The 26,819-nt window shown below is 34.6% G+C and overlaps 1 protein-coding gene across 1 annotated transcript in view; it reads left to right on the plus strand.

Moving 5' to 3' along the window:
• Positions 1 to 1,424: 1,424 nt before the first annotated feature.
• Positions 1,425 to 26,819, plus strand: part of ENPP3 (ectonucleotide pyrophosphatase/phosphodiesterase 3) — a 114,410-nt gene continuing 89,015 nt past the window's right edge. The window contains exons 1-4 of the mRNA XM_051997752.1: positions 1,425 to 1,606; positions 8,949 to 9,024; positions 21,611 to 21,733; positions 26,292 to 26,417. Of these exons, the coding sequence (XP_051853712.1) occupies positions 1,526 to 1,606; positions 8,949 to 9,024; positions 21,611 to 21,733; positions 26,292 to 26,417 (406 nt within the window). The 5' untranslated portion in view covers positions 1,425 to 1,525. The remainder of the gene's footprint in view (positions 1,607 to 8,948; positions 9,025 to 21,610; positions 21,734 to 26,291; positions 26,418 to 26,819) is intronic.

Here is a 26,819-nt window from a genome sequence, read left to right on the forward strand (position 1 = left end):
ATCTTCTTAGCCCATCTGAAAAGTGTGAGGTGATACCTCAGAGCTTAGTGTATCTGTTGTAGCATTCCAGAGGCACCTTCCAAAATTCCCAGAAGATAGTCCTCCTAGGAACAATTAACTTAATTCTTAGATTTTCTGTTGGTCCACACTAATAAAACCATATTTCACAATTCCCCACTAATATATTTACCTTTTATAAGGCAGAGGACATGAAATTCAAAGGCATTAATGAAATGTCATATTAAACATTTCCCACATAAATCTATAAAGGCCCAAATTCCAAGCTCTTTAGGACAAAAAGCAAGGTAAATTCAGCTAGCTATTGCCTGATTTTCAAATCTCAAGTCTTTTCTTCCCATGGCTTTTCTTGGTAAAGGCAAGGAATTTGGCAAGGAAGGGAAAAAAAAAGAGACCCAGGGGGCAAGGCTTTATCTCTGTCCTGCTCCACCCTATATAAAAGCTTTCCTGGATTAGCGTAGGCAAATAAATTTAGTGCAAGGAAGCTTTCCCCCATGTTTTCACATAGTCGGAATTCAAGGTGGGGAAGGCACCAACCATTGGAAGAGAACTGAAGTTTTCTGATAGAGAAGGTGGCATTTGAACTGAGCTTTGTAAAAAGTAGGGCTTACTAGAGAATAAAAAGGTAAGGAGATACTGAATTTGGGAAAAGGGGGACAATTTGTGTAAAGGCAAAGAAAAGATGCTGGAGATGATGAGGAATAAGGGTAGTAAATATAATCAGAGAACTTGGCACATCTAGAAGGAATGGAAAACTAAGGATAGGAGTAAAGGCATCTATTGGTTTTTAGTCATAACGGAAAACAGTTTTAAATTTCTGTTTTCTTAAGGGAGTGAATGTTTGTAATAGCCTTAGGAGTTTAGGCTGAAATTTGAAGACTTCCTGATTGGATATTATATAAGACACTGAATTCTAGTATCACAAAGTATTACTGATTTTAAAGAGCAACATAAAACAGTTTTTGATTGTTTAGGAGCCTGGACTAGAATATCTCCTGAGGGGTCCAGAGCAATGCAAACTTAATAAATTTGAGCATTTTCTTCATTTAAGAAACTACATTTTCCTTCATAAGCAAATTAAAAGTAGAATATGTCTATTCCAGTACTAGTGCAGATTTGAAAGAAATTAAGATGGTTATCATTGTTTTGCTGCATTTTAGGTTTGCAGCAGAATAGAAAACACTGAAGCAGGTATAATTTAAGCTATTTCTTTAACAAGAGAATAGTACATGTAGAACAGAATGTAGTGACATTTGATTATTGTACGCAAGGTGAGGCTATTTACAGTACATTAAAATTGGACTTTTATCTTTTGATAGTCATGTGTAATTACTTTGTTTCTTTTCTTTCTTTCTTTCTTTTTTTTTTTTATACTTTTCGATTGCCCAATAGCTGTAGGGCCTCAGTCCTCACAGGCTGATGCCATTGATCTGTCTTCTAGCACTCTTTTTTAGCCAACAGAGGGAAAGAGACACGGCTACTGGCTACTCTCAAAACAAGCACAATAATGGTGGAATCAATGCTGACTTTACAAACAGAAGACCCTGTGAAAAAAAGCACTCTTAAGAAATATAAAATACTCTCTGGGGTAAGTAGTACCAACACTTTCAGAATTTTATGTTGATTCTTTGCCTTGATGATGAATTGCATGTATATGATTTGTTATGGATATTAGCATATTTGTTTACTTTATCTGAACATTTTAAAATATTTTGCCTTTGTACTGCTGTCATTTCCTATTTATGTTCCAAACTGATTACTACCTTGTGGTCAAATTCTCTGGCCTCCCTTCTTCCCCAAATTTAAAAAAAAACAATTAAGCAAAATATTGGTACTTTGGAAAGAACACTGGCTGTGGCATGAGAGGATCTGAGTTCAAAACTCACCTGTTACTTTCTACTTTTGGGACCCTGGGTGAATCTATAAAATGAGGGGAATTGGACTACTTGACCTCCAAAATGTCTTCTTTCAGCTCTAAATGTGTGAACTACTATAGAGTAGCTTTACCTAACAATGTATGGAATATTTTATAGAAGTAGTTCCCTATCTTTCTGCAGCTAAGGAAAAGCTATGTTTTGTTATTTCTCTCTTTTTCAGGTCACTGGTTTCTACTTTCCTCAGAGATCTATTTTTTTTTTTTTGTGATATATTGTTTTTTCCTCTGCCATTATGCATCATTTGTTTTTCTGAAAAACACCTCAGCACAACGCTTTACAATAACTGTGAAGTGTATGTTAGTTCTTTTAGCAACATTTTACAAATATGTTTCAAAAAGGTGGATTAGGATTAGACTCTGATGTAACTATAACTAGACAAGTGTTCCAGGAAGCTTGAAGAATCTGTTTCTTTAATCTAGCTACATAGGATATACCAGTTACTCTTCAGTCATTTTAAATGCCAGGGATAATTCAAAGAACAAATTGAAAAGTATTACAGATTTGCTGATTTTATAATTGATCAAGGAGCTCAGATAATCTTCCTTTAGAGTACAGAACATAAATCATGTTGTAAAGTCTTTGTGACTCATTCACTGGGTATTTGGGAAGCAAAGTGCTTTAGAAATCTGCTTTGGAGACTTGTAAGGATATCTGTCCTTTTGGAAATAAACCCTCTTCGAGCCTTTCAGTCTGTGGCAGGACTCACAAGGTTCCATTTAAAATTATTTGCATATATGTAATTTGTGTAGGAAAAATTTTAGTCAAATTAGGACAGATTAAATTAGATTCTTAACTGGGAGGTGGGCAATTCCTATCTTGATCTCACCTTTTTGAAACATGGAGCACCTTTTACATTTTCCTAACTATATCCCACTCTTTTCCCTTGTTCGCTCAGTGGAATAAAATTTATTATTGCCCAGCTATACTAATCTTTTAGGGCTTGTTACTAAATTTTCCTTTAGCTCGCCACTTCTGTCACATAAGAGAACCATCATTGCTTCTCTCTTTTTAAAAGATGGGATCTAATAATAGATAGCAGTGGGACAAGCACATCCAAATATTTCTTTTTCAAAGGAGATGAAAAATAATGCTATTTTCTTCTGCCTACAAATCTTTTCTGAAATTGTTGAAATTTCCTAACAACTCTCTTTTTTTAATCTTCAAAAGATTAAAGGTAATAATTCCAATTCCTCAAGGCTATCAATTTTTCAACCCATTTATTAGTTTCTCTCAAACTTCCAAGTTCCCTTAACTACCTTCTAAAATGTATAAGCCTTAAATAATGCAAACTCTTGACAGTTTGTGACCTGAACATTATTCCTATTCTGTATTCTATTTTAATTTCTATTAAAAATTATATAATTCGTATAGTATGTTTTATTTGAGTATCTCCTGAAATACTTAGCTAACTATTAGTTTTTACTGTAGTATGGGTAGAATTATAAATATAGAGTATAGCTGGAGTCCTTCAGAAATCTATTAAAAATTCCCATAAGTGTTTGCTTCCATGAAAATGCCAACCCATTCTACAGTCAGTCCTTCTAACAAGTCCCTGACATCTTGGGCATTTTGATCGAGTGAACTCATTTGGAATATACAGAATTAGAAATCTCATGCATATGTCAGCAATTCAAATGGTGCAATGCCTCAGTTTCCCTGAATTATTTTGCCTTGAATAAAATTATTATAGCCCTACTCTTTTGTTCCTTAGGAATGGGGAATTTTAAGTTAGAAAAGAAGCCCTGAAATAACATTGAGTCATAAAACTCCATAAAATGCCTGCTGGGATAATGCCCCCTCTTTTGAATATTGCCCCTTGCCTTCCTGTCTCCTGTTCTCTGACTTTCTTATCTTGACCCCATTCTGTCAGGACTAAATTATGAGCCTTTCCTGGAATTATGGCTTGTCCCCCACCTAGTATCCTTCACTTCCCCCCACCCCCTTTGTTTCCTCTATAGTTGGAGACTATAAAAGTCTCCTGCCTTAGTTGCTGAATGCTTTGAGACAAGAGTCCTATACAGCTGGCTAGCCTCGGTTAGTCTAAAACTCTCCACAATTAAATTATTAAAAACCCGTCTCTGTCTTGCCTCAGTTTCTCTGGTATTACAATGGGATTATAGGGTTCTAGATTTGAAGTTGTAAGGAACCTTAAGAGTCCACAATTTTCCTTTTACAGATAAGTAAATGAAACAGAAAATTTTGCTGACTTTCTTGGGGTCACACAGCTAGCAAGTAACTGAGGCAAGGTTTGAAATCTAAATCTTTTTTACTTGAGGTCCAGTGTCCTATCTATTGCCCCCTAATTATGTAAAGCACATTCTATTTAAACCACTTTGATCATACAATTATGTCACAGATTTAATTAGAAGGGATCTCAGAGGTCATCTATTTAATTAGAAGGGACCTCAGAGGTCATCTAACCCCTTATTTTGTAGATCAGAAAACTAAAACTCAAATTAAATTATTTACCAGGTTATCTTGGGGAATAAGCAGTAGTTTGTATTTGAACCCAGGTCTGTTCACTAGCTCTGAATGCATATTATTATCATGATTTTTTCTTATGAATTTTGATATATGTGAGTTACCTCTTCCTCTTTTTTCTTCTCTTCCTTCTCTTCCCTCTTTCTCCTTTTCATTATCATCCTTCACTCAATTTTGTAATATTTCTCAGAAAACCTACTCTTCTGGGTAAACCTAGATTTCCAGGGAACCAATTAGAATATATATTAAGACCAGAATGGGATAAATCTTCTTTCCTTTTGAGATTTGGGACTAGATTATAGAATTTATTTAAATTTTTTTATAATAACCTTAACAAATATAAACATTTCAATAGGCAAAAAACAGAAAAAGAAACTGTCAACTTCTATTATATACCTTTTTTATACATATTAAACTTGGTAAAACTGGTATGTATTAATATGTATTTTATGCATATTAAACTATGGTAAAACTATCCTCCTTTTCTATGTCCCCTTCTGAACTTCTTTCTGTTCTCTTCTGTGTATTTCTTTTTAATGTTTCACCAATGATCTTTTCTTTCCTTAATATCATGTTTCTTACCCAGTGATTCATATACATTAATTGTAAGCAATTGTGTAGTTAAGCAAAACAAAGTAGCATTACATTATATAATTTTGAACTGAAAGAAACGTTAGAAATCATTTTTAATAATCCCCTCACTTTACAAATGAAGTAACTTGTCCACGATTCATTCATTCATTCAATTCCATCTACTATCTTCCAGGCACTCTACTGAGTTCTGGATAATATAACTGTTTAGTAATAGAACAGAAACTCAAAACTAGCTCTCTTAAAATTCCAATCCAGACTACCCTGTAGTCATTCCTTTCCTGGGTGGAGCCATAGGTCATATTGGGTACTTGCTGAACTGGCTAGTATTCTTAATTCTTAGAAACTGTATAATTGAGTTAGACAATACTGTGTAGTTTCTTTGTCCTTTATTTTTTAGCTTCCTTGAAAGACATTAGATGTGCCTGACATGATCTTTTAGGAATACTTTTAATGTTCTATTTAAGAGGTAAGGTTGGATAGAGGGCAGGTCTTCCGGTTGCTGAGAAGCTTTGACATTAAGACCTGCTTACTTATGACACGGGCAAGTTACATTCTCTCATTGCTTCAAGCAGCTCTTCCCAAGGAGTCCATGTGCAATCTTATGTATTTTATTGTATGCATTTTAAAAACTGTTCTGTGAAAGGATCCCTAGGCTTCAGCTAAATGCCAAAAAGATCTATGATATAAACAAAAAAAGATTAAGGACTTCAAAGTAATCATGCATTTTGTATGACTTTACTCATCAAATTCCTTGGTATGTGGCTCATTTAAGGAGTGGGTCATGCTTAATTCAAGCCTACTCATTTTGTATATATCAGGTGGCTTTGCCAAATACAAATATACATTTAGTAGAATGTATAGAATGTCTCTTTTTTATCCATGACCCACTCCGGCCCCATAGTTGGCATATGACCTTTTTTCTTGGGATGTAAACTGTATAAAGGCAGAGAAATCCCTTGATGGAGAGGTTTTAAAGCTACTCTTTCTTTTACTCTCTGTGTTACTATGTCAAAGCTATTTCTTCATACTGTGACTTTAAGGTTCAGCACTATGGCACAAATTGGTTTCTAACCAACTAGTGAGTATTTCTTATTTAAGATTAAGGTTTAGTGAACTAGATGTTTTCAGTTAATTGACAGATATTGTTTATCTAGTGTGTTGGTTGCAACTGCTTATTATTGAAAACCTGACCTTCTCTCCCAACAGTTACCTTGTTATGTTCTTAAAAACCCTGGTTTGTCTAGTGACAAAATTCTGAACAAAAACTTACCTCCCTATAAACTCATTAAGTTGATCATATCCCCTGATCAAGTCTCTAAAACACACGTCATTTCAGTATTTTTAAAATGCAACTGTTAAAATAGAAAAAATGTCTAATAGTCTAGCAAAAGAATGCAAGGAAATTTTCAAGTGATTCAGTGTCATCATATAAGATAATGATTGTTTACTGATATTTTACATTTGGCATATTATTAATCTGAGGCATTTTTACTTTCAAATGACAAATTTTGCTAAAGCAGGAAAGATCCAATTATTTCTAGGATACAAGGCGGGGGGACCTCCCAGGAAACTCACTTTAGCAAAGTAAATTACAACCTGTCTATGAATGAGTATGTATGTTTGAAGGAGTAGCCTGAAGTGTCCAGTAGTTGAGTGACTTGCCTGGCTAATAAATATTTGATGAAGGATCTGAGTCTAGGTCTTCCTAGCATTCTTTTTATTATGTCATGCTGTCTCTATTCCCATAAAATACTTGAGTTCTCATGTGTACCTTAAATAACATATTTTTGTTTTTCCCAATTATAACTAATTTGTTTTTAAGTTTGTAAGAAAAAGTTTCATACTTTTTCTGTCAAGCCTGAAAATGAAAAGAATCTGTATAAACTTTTGTGATAATTATGTTTTCTTTCAGGAAGTTGAGCTTTATAATTTCCTCTTCTTTTTACAATGGACAATAGAAACAGGTTCTTCCTGTACAAGTTTATGTTATTCTATACTTAGCCTTTATGGTAAAAGGTATCACCGAAGAGCTACCCCAATTTTTTAACTAACCCTTGCCTATCCTTGGAAGCGTATAACTTGAAATACAACAAAGCCCTTGGGGTCTGAAATGAAAACTGCTATAGCCTATGTGATTTAACCTGCCTTCATGGACAACTTGGGACATCTTAACCTCTTGGAAAAACTGATAGGTCTTCACTCCTCCTGAATCCTTTGTGTATCTGTCTTGCACAATGGATACGCTTGTCCCAAGACAGAAAAATTACAATAATTTCCCCCTTCTCTTAGACTCCTAGGGATTATTTTTCAATTAGCCCCCAGCTTTAACTTCTTGGAATATTTTAGGCCAAATGAGGCCTAAGGGCATCCCCCAGATAAGGAACTAACAGACTGGCTTTTTGCTTCTGTATAACTATTGGTTATGGCAAGGGACCTTCCTCCTTGGAATTCTTGTTCCTGTCCATTAAAATTTGCTCAGTCTGAGATTTGAATCCCCTTGCAGCTGTGTGCGCCATAAATCTCCACATCAAATTCCTATTACATCTGACATCTATGTTAGCATAACATCACTAATTTCCTTTGTCTCTTTGATTATTGGAATTGTTGGATAAGATGGAATACAGAAGAGAAGAGGTAAATCTCTATGTTATAACCATGTTCTTATGAAAATGTTAAGTACAGGAAAAGAGAACTCTTTGCCAGCTGCTTTTGATGTGATGAGTTTATGTTTGGAAGGCTACTGAATTAGTCATTAATCAATTTGAATATGAACAATAAACCTGATCTATAGGTGAATTATTTGTAGGTTGTAGAGTCTTTCAACATCTTTTACTTCTCTGTTCTTTGGTGAATATGAGTCAGCTATTTTCTGAAACAGAGATGATTTTTTGTTAATTGTTTGACAAATGACTTTTTTCACACTACTGAATAAAACATTAGAAGGGGAAAGGGATTAAGCAGTTTTATTTTTGATTATACCAGGGTGTCTTTTTAATACCATTGTATCTTCATGCCTCTAATCAAGCACTATTCAAAATAAAGTTATTTATCTTTCTTAGATTCAATGTTGTATCAAATATAATAATCAATGAACTAGGACTGATGATGTTGGAAGTATAAATGTCACAACAATAAATGTTATCTTTTCAAGACTAAATGATTAAATTCCTATTACGTCAAGGATCCTTTGACTATCTGTATAATAAGCAACTCTGTGATAGCTATCTTTTTTGTTGTTATCAGTGAAATACAACATGGATATGTTTATTTAGAGTATTTGTACATTGCATAAAGAAGCTATTTCTTCACAGATAGGATCATAAATTTATAGTAGGAAAGAACTCAGTAGTTATTTCATCCAAATCCCTCATTTGACAGATAAGGAATCCAATACCAGAGATCTTAAGTGAAAGATTTAGGAATCAAAGTCGATTCTCTAACTCCCCTTTCTATTATGTCAAGGAAGATAAAAGAAAAGAAAATCCATATACAACAATTTATGAATTATTCAAATTATTGGGTAGGGCAGCTATGTGGCATAGTGAATTGAGTGCCAGACCTGAAGTCAGGAAGACTCATATTCCTGAATTCAAATATGCCTTCAGACACATATTAGCTGAATGACCCTGGGCAAGTCACTTAACCCTGTTTGCCTCAGTTTCCTCATCTGTAAAATGAGCTGGAGAAAGAATGGCAAATCTCTACCTTTGCCAAAAAAACACCCAGTAAGGTTACAAATAGAGTTGGACGTCACTGAAATGACTCAACAACAATAATAAAAATACTGTCTTGATTAGCTAGCATGTGGTAAGTATTTAGTAAAACACATTGATTTGGGAAGAATGATGTTAAGCATTTGCCATAGATAAAAATTTTTGATTTTATTCCTTTAAAAAATGTGTTTGTTTTCTGTGACAGGTTCTTCTTGTTTTGTTGGTGGTTGTGTCACTTGGTCTAGGCCTGGGACTTGGATTAAGGCAACAAGAGCAAGGAGGTATGGTCTGAGGTTTTCAGGAATCTCTTTCATACAATATTTTCAAGGTCGAGTTATGGATTTTCTATAAATTAAAAACCTAATTCTCATGGAATATTCTAAAAATAAATAGTGATTCAAGAAATTTCACTTATTTTATTGCAAAACTCTGATGAACTTTGGTTCTCAGCTTGGCTTGGTGGACTCTCAAGAATGAGATTCTGATGAAGTAATCACAAATCTGATGAGAAAGAAAAGCAGAAATCAATGTGGTAGCATAGGGAACTCAAATTTTAGATTTAAAAAAAACATAAAGAAGATAGAAGGCACAAATCTGTTTGAATCATAATTGGAGGAAGATCTAAGACAAATGTGAGTTTGTGGATAAATGCTAAGGACAACAAGGAGTATTCTTTTTGAATTTGGTATTAGCAATAAAATAATGGAGGAATCAATCTAAGGCAATATTCATGCTTTTGAATGTTCATTATATGCCTACCTTATAGTAGACATACTTAGGCTAAAGACATGCAAAGGCAAAAAAAAAAAAATAGCAACTGCTAAGGAGATTTCTTGTAGGAAAATGATAGTATGTGTGAGCAGAAAATTACACATAAAAACATATAAAGATATAAAGTAATTTGGAGAAATACAAAATTGGGGTAAGGGGAGACTCAGGTTAGATTTTCTTTGGGAGATAGCATTTGAGCTAAGCTTCAAAGTAATTAGAGATTTTATGAGGCAGAGGTGAACAAAATGTCTTCCAGGTGACAAATGGGAAATGGATTGAAATGTATGGATAATGCTTAATTGGCTAGATGGGAAGGAATGTAGATTGTAATGCAATGTAATATGTAATTAATTTGGAAAAGTAGATTGTCAAATAGAGAAGTTTGTATTATATCCTAGAGGCAAGGAATTACTGGAGTTTTCTTAAACTAGATAATAGTTAAACTTCTACTTTAGGAATAATTTGCATTTGTGTTAAGGATAACTGGGAAAGAAGAGATGATGGAGCAAAAAAAAATTACCAATCTATTAAAATCTGAGGAGAAATCATGAATTAGGGAGATATAATTGGAGAGATGGGGACAGATTTGTGACATATTTTGGAATAGAATCAAGAAGATTGAGAATCAAAAATGTAGATTTGGAAGGAATCTTAGAGTCCATTTAGTTCAATCTTATCATTTTTATAGATGAGGAAAATGAAAATCAAGAGAATATAAATAATATTTGTATTCAAATCTGTACTGAATTTCTCTGAATCCAGAGTCGATGCAATTTTTATTATAGTTCCAGGATTTCAGGGACAATTGACTGGATATGATGGGTGAAGGATCATTGAATCATAGTGATAAGATTAGGGTTCCTGATGGTCAGGGAGTTAAATAAAGAGGTTAGTGACAGGTTTGGGGTTCAGGAAACCAAATGAAGAGGTTTGGCTCCCCTAATTCCCCTAGGATTTGGTGCAGGGCAGGGAGTTATGGGAGCCCCATTCTGGCAGAGCAGAGGTCGTTGTAAAGGAATTTATGAACCCAAAAAGCTAGACTGGTAAAAGAAGTTTATGATTGGCATTGGGAAGTCAGCCTTTGCTATGCATGAATAGAAAGACTGAATTCCTTGGTGGCAAGGTCCCACTAGAGAGATATAAAGTTTCTAGCAGAGAAATCCCAACAGAGAGGTATAAAGTCTTGATAGGGAAATAGGTGAGAAAGATAAAGAGAGGGTAACGCTAAAAGAGAATATCATTTCAGTGGGCAGAAGTTACTGCTATGCCAGGGAGAGAGGTTCCTTGGCGTATTAGGTCCTCTTCAAGGATTGAGCCCCAAGTTGGCTCATTTTATAATAGAAGCCTAGACTAGCAGCTCTTGATGGGGGCTGGGTGCAGCTCGGGCTGGAATTGGAATAGAAAATCTTGGAATTTAATGATCTTTGGGCTGATCTTCATCGCTATGGGTAGCTTAATCAATAGTGAGTGTTATCTATGGGGATGATGCCTATCTCTCAGGATAACAGAATGAAGCTGTTTATCCTGTTTCCCTTGCGCAGGGTCTTTTACAGAGATCAGAATTCAAGGAGACTTTCTCTCTGAAGGAGTTTTCAGAGAGAGAAAGCTTCAGAGTCCCCCCTCATCAATAGGACTCTGAGCTTTTTGTTTCTTTTCTTTCTTTCTTTCGTTCTTTCTTCCTTTCTTCCTTTTCTTCCTTCCTTTCGTTCATTCCTTGCTTCCTTCCTTCCTTTGCTTATTCCCCAGGACTTTGCTCGATGCCTGGCACATAATGAACACTTAATAAGTTTATTGATTAAGTGGTGGTAATATGGGTATATAACTTTTGCTCTAAATTTGCCTATGAAAAGGAAGAGAGATATGGGATAATATGATCAAGTGAAGGGTTTTTAATGATTGGGAGATCTGGGCATGTTTATAAACAGAGGGGAAGAAGCTACTGGGTAAAGAGAAATTGAAAATTCATGTGAAAGAATACATAATTAAAAGGGAAAGCACATAGAGAAGACAAACAAGAATGGGATCAAGAACAAAAATAGAATGATTGACTTTTGTAAGGAAAATATCCATCTCATACTTTGAGATGATAGCAAAGGAAGAGAGAAAGGAGAAGGTAGAGATAATTTTAAGTGTAAATATAGGAAAGAAGTCATGATAGATGGTCTCAATTCTTTTTTTTTAACAATATTTTATTCCTCCCCCCCCCCCCCCCCCCCCACATTATTGTAATGTTGGAAAAACTGAAGCAGGATAGAGATTAGAGAACAATTTAATAATTTATTTAAAAGGGAGAAATTTACTGGGACCAAATGGATTCATGATTTGGCCCCGGGGCTGAAGGAGACTATTGTCTCCAAGAATCCAGCAGGGAGTGTGAGATACAAGATTCTTTTATGGGGTAAAAAAGAATGATAACATAATGAGACAAGTACCTGGATTGGGATGATCTGATGAGGATGACCTAATGGGAGGAGGCACCTAGGATGACATAATGGAGGGAGGTACTGGAGAGCTCCTAATATTCTAATGATGTCTAAAATCATCAAGGGATAGATCTTTATCCCATCAAACATTCCTTTTTAATGATTATTTAATGATGATTAAGAAGGAATGATTATAGCCTGAAGATATAAGACCTTTATCCTTTTCAAACACTAAGAGGGAAGGATTATAGCCTGGGGTTTTGAGGCAGAGTAACTGAGGACAATTAGGGAAATTGGGAACTGAGGCACAACATTATATGTAAAAACAATTTTGAATATTGATTAAAAAAAATTTTGACTTTCAAATTTTCTCCCTCTCTTATCTCTCCTCTCCTTGAGATGGTAAGCAACTTGGTATATTTTAATATATGTTCAATCATGCAAAACATTACCATATGAGTCATGGTATAAAATAAGGCACAGATCCAAAGGAGGGGGAAAAACCCATAAAAATTAAGGGGAAAAGAGTTTATCAATATTTATCAATTGGAGAGTGACTTATATTCTTATAAATTTGGATCAATTCTCTATATTTGAGAAATAAGGCCTTTATCAGAGACATTTCCTTTGAAAATTGTTTCCCCAGTTTCTTTCTCATGTTGGTTGTATTGGTTTTGTTTATGCAAAAACTTTTAAACTGGATATAATTTAAAATTATCCATTTATATTTAGTAGTGTTTTCTGTCTCTTGTTTGGTCATAAATTATTTTTCTTTCCATAGATCTGACAGATAAACTCTTCTTTACTATCCTAATTTGCTTATAATATCACTTTTTATATTTAAATCATACACTCATTTTGACCTTATTTTGGCATTATTCCAACCTTAGACTGTCTAGTAACTTTAAAGTCTAAAATAATATTGATTAATATGGCTGAGAATGTAGTTTCCCGATTTTTTTTTTTTGATTCAATGTATTTTAGCTTTAACTTTGTCTGAGATCGTGATTACTACCCTGCTTTTTTTTTTTTTTTTTTTTACATATTAAATTCTACTCTTGATTTTTAATTTTAGGTTTATGTGTATCTCATTTCCTATTCCTTCTGACTCATTTACTTCCACCAGTTATCTTGTCCTCCTATTACTTAATTTCCCACCATCTGACTCCCAAGGATACCTTTCTTAACCTCTTTGCCCATCCCTCCAAGGATCCTGTCTTACTCTTTTCCACCCCATCTCTTTTTATTTCATTCCAGTTAGTCTACACACCTTATTACATTCCTGTTAATCAGGTTCTCATTGTTATTCTATGTACTCTTCTATATCCCTTTCCTTATTCTATTCTTTCACCCTTTTATTTCTTTATAAATTTAGAAGACTTTTATTCTTTTCTAAATGTATATGTTGTTCTCTCTTTATCCCTGATCCGATGTGGATAAGATTCCCTCTAAATATCCCTCTTTTATCCTCTTTCTCCTCGCTATCCTCTTACTTTTTTATTTCCCTCTGAATTTAGAAAACTTTTATACCCTTCAAAATATAACTATTCTTAATAAGAATAGGGTTCCAAAACTATTAATCCTCCTCTCCCATCTACTCTGTGTCTGTTCTTCCTCTTGAACCTCATTTGTAAAAGATAATTACTATTTTTACCTTTTCTCACAAGGTTTTGCTTTTTAGAATCACATTATACTCTGTTCTATCCCAATTTATTTTTCTTTCAAACTACCCAATTACTAATGACAACATATATATATATATATATATATATAAAATTTATATTGCCACATAGAAAACATTTTTTTCTTATTGAGTCCCTTGTGATTAGTTTTTGAGGTTCACCTTATATTTCTCTTAGATTTTATATGTCAAATTTTCTTTTAAATCTTATTTTCATTCAAGATTAAGCTTAACTTTGCTTGCTGAGTGTGGACATTGTCCATTTTTGAAGATAACCAAAATGACATGACTGTGTTAGAATCAAGTTATAGTGTGTGCAACTATGGCTGATTAGATCAATATTAGCTTGGAATGCTTTGCCATAGGTAGGACACAAATAGTCAATATGAACATCTGGGGTGACTTCTCTAATTTTGCACATCACAAGTTTCTTTTGGGCTAATTCAATTCTGCTTTGCTCATGGAGTACAGCACTTTCTCTGATGAGGGCACATAGGCCATGCTGGTCTGTTCTGTGCCAGTATCTCCCATGTCACACAATCTATTCTAAAGTTCTCAAGAGATGTCTTGAAAGTGTCCTTGTATCACTTTTTCTGACCACCTTGTGATTGCTTGCTTTGTGTGAGCCTTCTACAAAGTAATTTTTTTTTTTTTTTGGCAAGTGTACATTTGGCATTCAAACAATGTGACCAGCCCAATGGAGTTAAGCTCTCTGGAGTAGAGTTGAAATTTGGCCTGACAGTTTAGTTTGAGAAAGGACCTCCATGTCTGTTGTCTTATCCTGCCAGATGATCTTCAGAATCTTTTTAAGACAATTGAAATGTAAGCAATTCAGTTTCCTGACATGGAGCTTGGTAGACTGTCCAGGTTTCACAGACATGCAACAATGAGGTCAGCACAATGGCTCTGTAGACCTTCAGTTTAGTAGCCAGTTTAATACCTCCTCTTCTACACTATTTTTGTCTGTATCCCCAGTTCTTTTGCTCTTTGATATCTAATGTTCCAAGACTTGTGAGATTTTATATATATATATATATATATATATTTAATATAACTGCTGTGGGTCTTGTGTGATTCTAATTGTGGCTCTACTCTATATGAATTCTTTTTTTCTGGTTGCTTGTAATATTTTTTCCTTGACTTGGGGTTTCAGAATTTGGTTGTGATGTTCCTGTAGATTTTATTTATAAGATATCTTTCAGGTGGTGATTGGTAGATTTTTTTTTCTATTTCTACTTTCCCCTCTTGTTCTAAGAGTTCATGACAATTTCCCTTAATTATTTCTTGTATTATTATATATTCTTTTTTGGATCATAGCTTTCACGTAGTCTAATATTCTTATATTTTCTCTTCTTGTTTTGTTTTTCAGATCAGTTGTTTTTCTTGGATTGCTATTTAAAACATTTTTTTTTCTCAATCTCTCTGATTTTTAAAAAGTTTATTTGTTTTGAATTCTATAAATTCTTTTTGGTCAGGTAACCATTTAACTTCTTAATTTTTATTAAGAAGTGAACATAGCATATGTTCTCCTTAGTTTTTTTTTTTTTTTTTTCGAGCTGCAGATAGCATTTTCTCTCCAAAGTCTATTGGAATTGCTTGGATCACTGAACTAATGAGAAGAACCAAATCTTTCATAGTTGATCATCTCACATTCTTGCTATTATTGTGTATGATGTATTCCTGGTTCTACTTGTTAAACTCAGCATCAATTCATTTTTTTTCCTAGTTTCCTTTTTTTTTATAATAACTTTATATTGACAGAATCCATGCCAGGGTAATTTTTTTACAACATTATTCCTTGCACTCACTTCTGTTCCAATTTTTCTCCTCCCTTCCTCCCTCCCTCCACCCCCTCCTCTAGATGGCAAGCAGTCCTATATATGTTAGATATGTTGCAGTATATTCTAGATAAAATATGTGTTTGCAGAACCGAACAGTTCTCTTGTTGCACAGGGAGAATTGGATTCAGAAGGTAAAAATAACCCCGGAAGAAAAAAAAAATCTGCAAATAGTTCACATTCATTTCCCAGTGTTCTTTCTTTGGATGTAGCTGCTTCTGTCCATCATTTATCAATTGAAACTGAGGTAGGTCTCTTTGTCAAAGAAATCCACTTCCATCAGAATACATCCTCATACAATATTGTTGTTGAAGTGTATAATGATCTCCTGGTTCTGCTCATTTCACTTAGCATCACTTCATGTAAGTCTCTCCAAGCCTCTCTCTATTCATCCTGCTGGTCATTTCTTACAGAACAATAATATTTCATAACATTCATATATCTAGCCATTCTCCAATTGATGGGCATCTATTCATTTTCCTGTTTCTGGCTACTACAAACAGGGCTGCCATAAACATTTTGTCACATACAGGTCCCTTTCCCTTCTTTAGTATCTCTTTGGGGTATAAGCCCAGTAGTAACACTGCTGGATCAAAGGGTATGCACAGTTTGATAACTTTTTGGGCATAATTCCAGATTGCTCTCCAGAATGGTTGGATTCGTTCACAATTCCACCAACAATGCATCAGTGTCCCAGTTTTCCCGCATCAGTATCAATTCATGTAAATCTTTCCAGGCCTTTCTAAAATCAGTTTGTTCATACTTTTTATAGAACAATAATATTCAATTATCTTCATATGTTCAGCCATTCCCCAATTCATGGGCATCTACTCGTTTTCCAATTATTTTGCTACCATAAAGCAATTATTTTTTCCTTCTTATGTCACCCTCCCCTTCACCTTTAAACAGTAACAAGAAAAAAAAAAAAGAAAAAGAAAAAAGACAAACCTTATAACAAAAATACATAGTCAAGCAAAGCAACCTTTCACATGGTTCACATGAATGTCTCATTTGATACCTTGAATATATCAACTTTCCATTAGGATGTAAGTAGCAAAAGCATAAAGTCTTCAAAGTTTTTGGCTACCTAGGCAATTACAATTCAGTGATCACTAAAGAAACAGTAAACTACAGTGGTACTTTAATGCTAGTGTGTTTCAAAACTCATCAAATTTGGTATTCTATACATCCTGACGAGAAAAAAAAAATGCTTCTGCATTTGATGTTTGCTCAGCACTCATCACACTTGGTTGTTGTCTTAGTTGAGCAGTAGGGATGTGAGGTTAGCCAGACCTATTCCCCAATCCTGCCAAAGTTGCTATTGCCCTAGGCTTTGGGTAGCTCCTCCATAATGAAGGCAGAAGTGTGTAGCACTGTTAGTTGGAGCCCATTGGTTTTTTACATATAGTTTCTTAAACTTTTTTTCATCAGTATGGTCTGTGACTTCTCCTGAACATGGTAGGATTGAATTTCAGCTGAGTGAGAGTTAGCCAGTCAGATAATATTCAACGCAATATTAACTCTGCTAGATGATAGCATATTATTGTTCAGTTGTTTTTCAATCATGTCTCACTTTTGTGTCACTCCATTTTGTTTTTTTTTTTTTTTTGACTTATAGGATCATAAATTTAGAGTTTTAAGATGTGTTAGGTGATATGTAGTTCAACTTCCTCAGTTTACAGATGAGGACCTAGATTTGGTATATAGAGGTTCAGTGATTTGCCCAGGATCATACAGGAGCAGGATAGAATTTGAACTTTGGTCCTCTAACCTCCCCTCAATCCAGTATCATTCTACACTTTCTGACCCTTAAAAGAAAAGTCTATAGTATCTCTGTTTAATTTCTGAGTACATATGAGATTGAGCATATTCAGAATATACAATGGTTGACTGAATGAAGAGTAGATGATGATAAAAGAATATATATATCTCTAAGAAGAGAAGAGATAAAGAGAGGGCTTGGATTTGTGATTTCACTCATAGAGGGAGCTCCTGGTAAAGAAATTACCTTTACTAATGCAGATTAGTATTTTATCTGTAATTTTTAGTCTTCAAGTTGCCTAGAATGTTGAGTTTAGATGATATTTCCACAGTCAATTGACCATTATAAAAGATATGGAATTTGAACCCAGCTCTTTGTGGGCCTAAAGCTAGTTCTCCATATACTATGTCATGGGCCACCTTTGAAACTTAAAGAGTGAGAATCACAAATAATTTTAAATTGTACCATGTTGTGGCTATGATTCCAAGGCAAAGAGAAATTCTGCCCAGATATGCAGTGTGGGAAGACCATAGTGGGATTCATAAAAAACATTTTCACATTCAGTCACATCTACATTTATCTAAATACTAGCAGATGGAAGATCAGTGACTTGGACAATGTCTGATATCTACATTAATTAATTTGGTTTTATTTTAAAATGTGGCTGTTTAACTGAAATACCAAAAGAATAAAATTCTCCAGGTTTCCCTCTCTGTATTATTTTGATTTTTGCTCCAATAGATAATTTTTCTTTTTTCTAAGGTGAAACTAATTCATAAATCTGTCCTTTTGGATATTTAGTGCAGATATATTTATACATAATATTGATGCAAAAGACAGTTGCATATTAGATGGCATATTACAACATCATGAAAGTAATAAAGCTTAATTCCTGAGGTCAGTTTCATCTTCCTGTTGTCTTAATGTTAGATTACTTAACTGGAAACTTTCCAATTTCAATGTTATGAACAGAAATAAAAATAATAAAAAAGGTTAAAGTGATAGTATGACCTTATTTGACTTTAATTTTAACCATGAAGCATTTAGAGATGTAACTATTTTCCAGTAGACTCCCATTGTTATGGTACAATCATGAAGACCTAAGTTTAGAAACATTTCAGGCCAAATCATCCCTCCCCCATATATATACACATGGAAAGACCAATGTATTACAGTTCATCTTTAGGGGGTTGGGATGGGAAATGCTATATGTATAGTCTCATGCTAATTATATTGTAAAGAAACCTATATGTAATCATGAATGATCTTGGCCAAGACTAATTTTTTTTCGTTTTACTTTCTACAATTGTAAAATGAAGATGTTGGATTAGACTAAGGATTATTAACCTCTTCTGAATTCATAGACCCCTTTGGACAGTCTGGTGAGGTCTATAGACCCATCTCAGAATGTTTTTAAATAACTGAAGGAAATGCTAAAAATGTTAGTGAAAGTAAAGATGTATTTTTTTTTCTCATCCACATTCATAAACTTACTGAAATCTGTTAGTCCAGGAACTGTTAAGAACCGTTAAGAATCTTTAGATAAGATGATCCCATCCTCAATTCTATCATCTAAATACACTGCTTTTACTCTTATATAGATCTCTTAGATTTATATAATTTTCTAATCTGATTACATTTATTTCTAGATTCTAGATTGTAAGAGAGCAAAGGCCGTTTCTGATTTATATTCATGGTTCTCAGTGCAGCATAGTGTCACTGCAAATAGCAAATAATTAGTAAATGTTTATAGAATGATTAAATGAAACTCATTTGAACATCTGAGTTTCCTCATGAATTGCAATTCTTTGATTCATAGTTTCTGTCATTCTAATGCATTTGCATTTAAAGTTGGTCTTGTCAAACTAGTTTTAGTATCTGTTGAGAATCCAAGTATTTCTTCATGCCAACCCAGAATTAAATCTAAAGAAATCATTCATCTATTAATTTTAATATATTTGCCTAATTACAGAGATTTTGTACTCTTAAAGAAGCCAAATCTGTATTGAACAAGATCTAGTTCTTATGACACCAATTAATGGTCTAGTTAACTCTAGGCTACTAAGATGATATGGGAAGCTTTGACTTTATATATTTCAAGGATTTTTTCAATTTAATTTCTTAATTTAAAAAAATGTTGATATGTTTCTGTTTGTCGGATCCCATGGACCATAGCATGCTAATGCTATCCATGGAGTTTTCTTGGTAAAGATAACTAGAATGGTGTACTATTTCCTTCTTCAGTGGATTAAGGCAGAGTTTAAGTGACTTACCCAAAATTACATCACTAGTGTCTGAGGTGAATTTGAACTCATCTTCCTGAATTTAGGGGCAATGTTCTATCCACTGAGCCATCTAATTGCTTCTTCTCCCCCTCCCCCCAATATCATCTTTATTTCCAAATATGTTTCTTCTGCTCAAGTACTTTCTGTGTACTTTATAAAAGTACTTTTTAAAAGGCTTGGACCATATAATTGTAAGGTTCCTAAATCTGTTATTCGATGATTCACATTTTTCATTCAAAAATGAAATGTGGGTTAGGCAATAATAATATAATTCAGTGGATTCAGAAATTGTTTGTCAGTGGACAAAAAAATGGCTTCTGCTTAAACAGAATCATAGTTCAAGTGCAAAATCATGTGTTTAGAAAGCACTTCTTATTGGGTGAGTAGAGCACAAATGAGGAAACAGTCAGAGTTAGTATGGGTCCTTCTGAAGCGAATTTTAAGGGAGTGATTTACAACCCAAAGAGAGGTTCTGGGGGCATTTTCACAGTGTTTTGAGGAAGAAAGTTCCAGATACTGGGCCCAGAAGGACAGTGCACCTGGAACTCAGATGTTTGTGGTTTGTGAACCAGGAATGTTTGTCCATTTGGGATCAGTATGAATCAGTTTGACCTGGTCCTGTGGTTGCTGGCATAGCAAAGGTTTTCTATGTTCATCCAGTAAACACTGAGAAGGATTACTGGTATGCCAAACTAGAGTAAAACTCATTTTGCATTCTGATTGCCTGATTTCCCATTCCAAGATTATTTCATCTCTCTTGGAAGGGAGCTTAACAAATCAATGTGATTGGTAAACTTATTATTCATTTCTGCTTGCCATCTTGGGGGGGTGGGTGGAGGGAGGGAGGGAGGGGAAAAAAATTGAAACATAAGCGAGTGCAAGGGATAATGTTGTAAAAAATTACCCTGGCATGGATTCTGTCAATACAAAGTTATTATTAAATAAAATAAAATTTAAATAAAAAAAAAACTTATTATTCATTCCATTATGACAAAGGTTTGATATGTTCTTCTCTTTCTTCTCCTCCTTTTTTTCCTCTTCCTCCTCTTTCTTCTTATTCTCTCTCTTCTATATCTATTCTATAGCTATTTCCAAAATTTATATACAGTGGCCATATTTTACATTTTTTTGGGTACCTCCGTGGATTGTCTATATCAGCAGACAATGAAAATATACTTGCAAACTTATCATTAATTGTGCATTGGCTAATTCATTATATATTTTTCCTATGGAGTTTAAACCATAGAGTAAAGGGCCTTGGGTCCTTTATTGCCATTTTATCTGTCTTTTCTGAAAGTTACTGTTATGCGCCATCATGGGTATATTGTTGCTTACTAACTAAACAGTTAGTACTTTGTGAGTCTATCCCAAATAAATGGGAGGAAAACATGTTAAAAATACTAAGGAAGGATCAGACCAAGCACTTCCATCAAACTTAAGAAGGGATCTTTTCCTAGAAGTTCATGCATGTAGCCAAGAGGAAGGGAACATTACTGTAAAGAATAAATAAAGGATCAGATTAGAAATGTAAGCCATGCAAAGTCCAAGGAACAAGGGAAATTATTAGCCTAGAAGTAATTCTGTGGACTTAGCAAGTAGAAGAGTAAGGACTTTTAGGAGCCATTTGCTTTCTAAGTCTAAGTTGCTCATGCATAGCTGATGAGTCTCTCCTGATATTATCTGACAAAATCTGGAAAAATATGAATATTGTCCCACTGTATGAAAAGCAGTATGAAAGGTATGGCTATAGAATATGAATGATGCTGAAACCAAAGATTTTATTAGCCACCAAAGCTGTATTTCCTTTGCCCCCATTCTTGCTGTTCTTTTATCTATAAGAATATTAATTCTGCAAATCTATATTGGAAAAATCAGTAGGAAGATAAGATTCACTTAACAGTTTTTTTCTGAGATATTTTTTCTGGACTAGACATATATTAATTCAAACATTATCTGTATCTAGGAGATTTAAGTAGGTTTAAACTGTAGGTTTGTTTTTATTTATTAGGCCAAGGATGCCTCATACCATAAGAGGCCACAGAAAGAAAAGAACTTAAAATTCTCTTTGTCCCTGTAATGTGTTACTCTATTCCTTTTCTTTTTGTAGGGAGTTGCAGAAACAAATGCTTTGAGCAATCCTACAGAGGACTGGAGGGATGCCAGTGTGATAGTGGCTGTAAAGACCGTAAGAACTGCTGCTGGGATTTTGAAGAAACTTGTGTGGAATCAAGTATGTGTAACAATGTCTGAGTTAGCCCATAACTATCATTCACTTTCTGGAACAATAATTATGTGGAACTTTTTTCTGGCAATATGCCAATAGTCCTGTCAATACACTGCTTTCTACCTTTTAGCAGTCCAGGGCTTTCTTCAATAAATATCTCAAGAAGAGGCTGGGTGGCCCCTTATAGGACTTATAGAGGGAACTCTTATTTGCCACAGAATGGACTTACAGATCTTTTTAAACTCTGAGAACCTAAAATTATGAAATCTGAACTTCATGGGACCTAACAAAAACTAGACAAAAAGTATTTAACTAGCTAGGCTCACTGGTGAACTATAAAAGGAAGACTTTTTTTATTGATTTGTTTTGACCTTAAAAATGAATGTATATTAAATATTACAACACTTGCTACCTTTATTACTTTTTGTGTTGCTCTTCTCTAGTTGCAAATAATGTCTTAAGATCTATCTAGGTGTTAGTTAACAAGTATTTATTAAGCTTTCATTCTGTTTTAGGCACTGAGCTAAGCACTGAGGATGAAAAATAGGGCAAAAACATGGTGCCTTTCCTCAGAGAATCCAACCAACTATGTACATTCATGATAAATACAATGTAAACAGTAGGTAATCTCAGAGAGAGGACACACTAGTGTGTGTGTGTGTGTGTGTGTGTGTGTGTGTGTGTTGGTATATATGAGTCCATGTGTGAAGATAAGGAGTGAGCACCAGGAAAGGCCTGTTGTAGATAGTGGGTTGTGAGCTGAGTTTTGAATGAAGCCAGATGTGTCTGGAGGGAGAGCATTCCAAGCAAGGCAGATGTTAAATTGTTTCAGTCATGTTTGATTCATTGTGACTCCATGTGGGATCTTCTTGGCAAAAATACTGGAATGGTTTCGCTGTTCCCTTCTCTAGTTCATTTTATAGACGAGGAAACTCAGGCAAACAGGGTTAAGTGATTTGCCCAGGATTATACAGCTAGTAGTATCTGAAATCATATTTGAACTCAGGAGGATAGTCTTCTTGACTCCAGACAAGGCACTCTACCCACTGCACCTTCTTGCTGTCCCTTTGCAAGGTGGATAGCAAGTGCCAAAAAAAGAAAAAAAAGATTTGAGAGATGGGAATGTTTGCTGTGTTTAAGAAATAGCAAGTGAGCTGAAATATTTGTTTCATAGAGTATGAAGACAGCTACAAAATGTAAAAAGATAGAAAGGTAGGAAGGGGCCAGGTTGTAAATAGCTTTAAATACCAAACAATAAAGGGTTTTATATTTGATCCTTGAGTTAATAAGGAGCCACTGACTGGGTTGTCAGACCTGTGCTTTAGGAAAATCACTTTGCCGCTGAGTGGAGGATAGACTGCAGTGTTTGTAATATTCCAGACACAAGGGGTCTGGATCAAGGGGACCCTTACTTATATGGTAGATGTTGTGAAGGTGAAAACAGCACGACAACAACCAACATATTGGATCTATGGAGTGAGTACAAATAAGGGCTCAAGGGTGACATGAAGCTTGGGAGCCAGGATGACAGAAATAAGGAAGTTTAGTAAAGGGCAACTTTTGGAGGAAGAGATTGTTAGTGAGATTTTTGTTCATTTTATAATTAGGTCTTCAAGTGCTGGCTTTGGGAATGGGGAAGCATTGGGGAGCGTGTGAAGAATATAAAAGATCCCTGAGCTCCCATTAGAAAAGATGATCCAAGGAAGCTTCTTGCATTGCTCTAAACACTAAAGAAAACTACCAACTAGGACTATGATCATATACTTGAGTCTTTCTGTATAGTTCTATAATTGAGTAGCTCTAGCAATGCTTATAGTCTCCTTTGTATACATAATCTTTTTTAAAAATACATTTTCATTTAACAGTAGCTAGCATGTATATACGTACATACTATGTGCCAGTCACTATGCCAAGAGCTTAAAAAGTATCATTTCATTTGATTCTCATGACAACTCATATTTATTATGCAAGTCATAAGATTATGAATACTTTGTAGGTATATAGTGCACACACATTCACATACAAAATGCCTTATATATTTACTGCTTTTTTTTCTCCCTTAAGTCACCTCAAATAATCATTAATATTGTATTACCTGAATAGGCTCTGAATATGAATAGTCCTTTGGATTGTTAGTTGCTGCTGCTTCAAATGATGTACACTGGCATGAATAACATAGCATTTTAGCATGCAGACCACTACCATGACCCATCTAGGAAGTGACGCAGTCGCCTATAGGAGAATGCTAAACCAGAGTCCTGAACCAGTTGGGAGTTCAATTTAATAAGCACTTCCTAGAAGACAAGTATTTTAGATTTTGTCCTAAGTACTGAGGATTTGAAAGAAAAAAAAGAAAAATTTCCTTCTCTTAAGGAATTTACATTCCACTGTTAACCTGCATGGTGGAAAAATAAATATAAAAGTTAAATCATTTAATTCCTCTACATAGGAACTTTAAAGGTAACTTATTGGATTGGATTAGGTGATCTCTAAGGTCTTTCCAGTTCTAGATCTGTGGGCCTAAATATAAAACTCAGGCTCATATTGACATGCTGACACTTTGAGTGTTACAGGCAAAGGGATTCTAAACATGTAGGATAGCCTATGCAAAGACACAGCAGAGAAATAAACTATTGTGTTGGAGAGTTTTTCTGGAACTTGAGTAAAAGTGATTTGAGTATAGAAAGATAGGTAGAAATTAGATTGTAATGAGCTTTCAGTGGTACACAGAGATATTTATATTTTCTTTGAGCAAAAGAAAGGTGCTAAAGATTCTTGAATGGGAAAGTTTTATGTGCTTTAGAAATATCATTTTTTTCTGTTGTGTGGAGGATGAATTGAAAAGGAGAGAAACCGGAAATAGGGATATCAATTAGTTTGCTGTTTCAATAGTGTGTGTTTAAGGTTATAGACACCAGGTGATGAGGGTGGGAACTTTGGGAGTAGAGAGAAAGGGCAATATGCACAAGATGTTGTAAAGTAGGAAAAACAGCACTTGCTACTTGATTGGCTATAGAGAGTAGAGAGAGAGAGTAAACCTGGGTAATAGCCTGAAAGAGAGAAGCTAGAGAAAGTCATGGGTTTTGGTGGAACAATAATGAGTTTGGTACTGAAGTGTTTGTATGACATTCAGAAGGAGATATCTATCAGGCAGTTGATGAAATGGGACAAATATATATATTTTCATAATTATAACTTTTTATTGACCGAACCCATGCCTGGGTAATTTTTTACAACATTATCCCTTGTACTCACTTCTGTTCCGACTTTTCCCCTCCTTCCCTCCACCCCCTCCCCAAGATGGCAAGCAGTCCTATACATGTTAAATATGGGACGAATATTAAGAGAGAGACGATAGGTGAATTTAAAGATCTATGAGTTATCTGCACAAAAATGATCATTAAAGCCATGTTGCTGATTGGGATCATCAAGAGAAAGTGTTGCAATAGAAGGCACCTAAGGATGAAGGCTTGTGATATATTTATGCAAAGAGATCAGGCTGTGGTTGGTGATCCACCAAAAGTGACTGAAAAGGATGGGTTAGACAGAAAAGGGGGAAGAAAACTAGGGAGAATATTTCTAGGAGGTATTGGGTTAAGAGTGGTCAAGAAGGTTAAATAGAGCAATTCTGAGGTCAGATACTTACATGAGTAAGGTGCTGAGAAGTAATTGGGAGATAAAGAAATCCTGCTGCTTATGTCCTGTGGCTTATGATTTTCCTAAATCATTGTAGTTATGACGATGTTACACCACCACATTCAGTAAATGCCAGCTTGGAATGTTTTCCTCCTCACTTCTGCTTCCTGGATGTTGCCAATTTCTTTAAGACTCAGTTCACCCATATTTAACATATATAGGACTGCTTGCCATCTGGGGGAGGGGGTGGAGGGAGGGAGGGGGAAAATCGGAACAGAAGTGAATGCAAGAGATAATGTAAAAAATTACTCTGTCATGGGTTCTGTCAATAAAAAGTTATAATTATTAAAAAAACCCAAACGAAACAAAAAAAAAGACTCAGTTTGCCTCCCACCTTTTATAGAAAACCTTTAAAATCTCTTCTACTGCTTTCTTCTGAGATTATCTTCCAATTGCACTTTATATTTTGCATGTAACTAATTATTTGCAAAGTACTTTCTCATTGAAATGGGGAGATGATGCCCTTTTTTTTGATCTCCAACATCTGATTCAAAGCTTGACACATTGTTAGTATTTAATAAATGTTTCTTAATTGACTAAGATTAATGAGGTTTCCCTTAAGAAGCCATGCTGGAATTGCAAGAATTCCCCAAATTAGTGTTTTTATCCCTACCTTGAGAACAGAGTAATGACTTGAGGATTAGTCAATACTTATAAGCTTGCTCTACAACAATGTAGACAGTGCATTCCCTGACACCCAAGCCAATGGAGAAGAGTACTGAATTAGTAGTATTAATAGTTGAACAATTTTATATTATTTTTCCTCCTTAATTATTGTAGATAATTAAGAAGTAAGTACATTGAAATAAAAATTCTTATTTTCTCATAGTAAATTTTAACTTACTAAATACACAATTGAAATTTGCAGCTCAGATATGGACATGCAATAAATTTCGTTGTGGAGAGACTCGGCTACCTCATAGCCATTGTTCTTGTTCTGAAGACTGCTTACAGAAAAAAGACTGTTGTGTTGATTATAACAGTATTTGCAAAGGTGAGTAAAAGAATAAATATAAATTATTTTCATCTGTGTTATCCCGAAAAAAGATTGACACTCAAGAGGATCTTAGTTTATTAACAAGCTCTTAATAACAAGGTAATAATACAAAAACTAGGGCATAATGTGGAAGATTTGAGTACTTATTTGAGCTAGAAAGACATTTGGCTTTTCATTTAATTTTTGGAAGAAATACAGTATGCAGGATTGTAACCAAGGTAGGTTGACTAGGACTTTGCCCTATACCACTGAAATTTAAAGGGCATCGACATTATTTAAATTCCTTCTGTAATATAGAAATTATTGAATTTAGCAACTAGCTAGCAAGAATAACATGTTAGAATGGGAAGAAACTTCATACCATGATGGCCATGTCCTATTTTTTTCTTTGACTACAAC

This window comes from Antechinus flavipes, chromosome 4 (genome assembly GCF_016432865.1).
Source record: "Antechinus flavipes isolate AdamAnt ecotype Samford, QLD, Australia chromosome 4, AdamAnt_v2, whole genome shotgun sequence".
Taxonomy (NCBI): domain Eukaryota; kingdom Metazoa; phylum Chordata; class Mammalia; order Dasyuromorphia; family Dasyuridae; genus Antechinus; species Antechinus flavipes.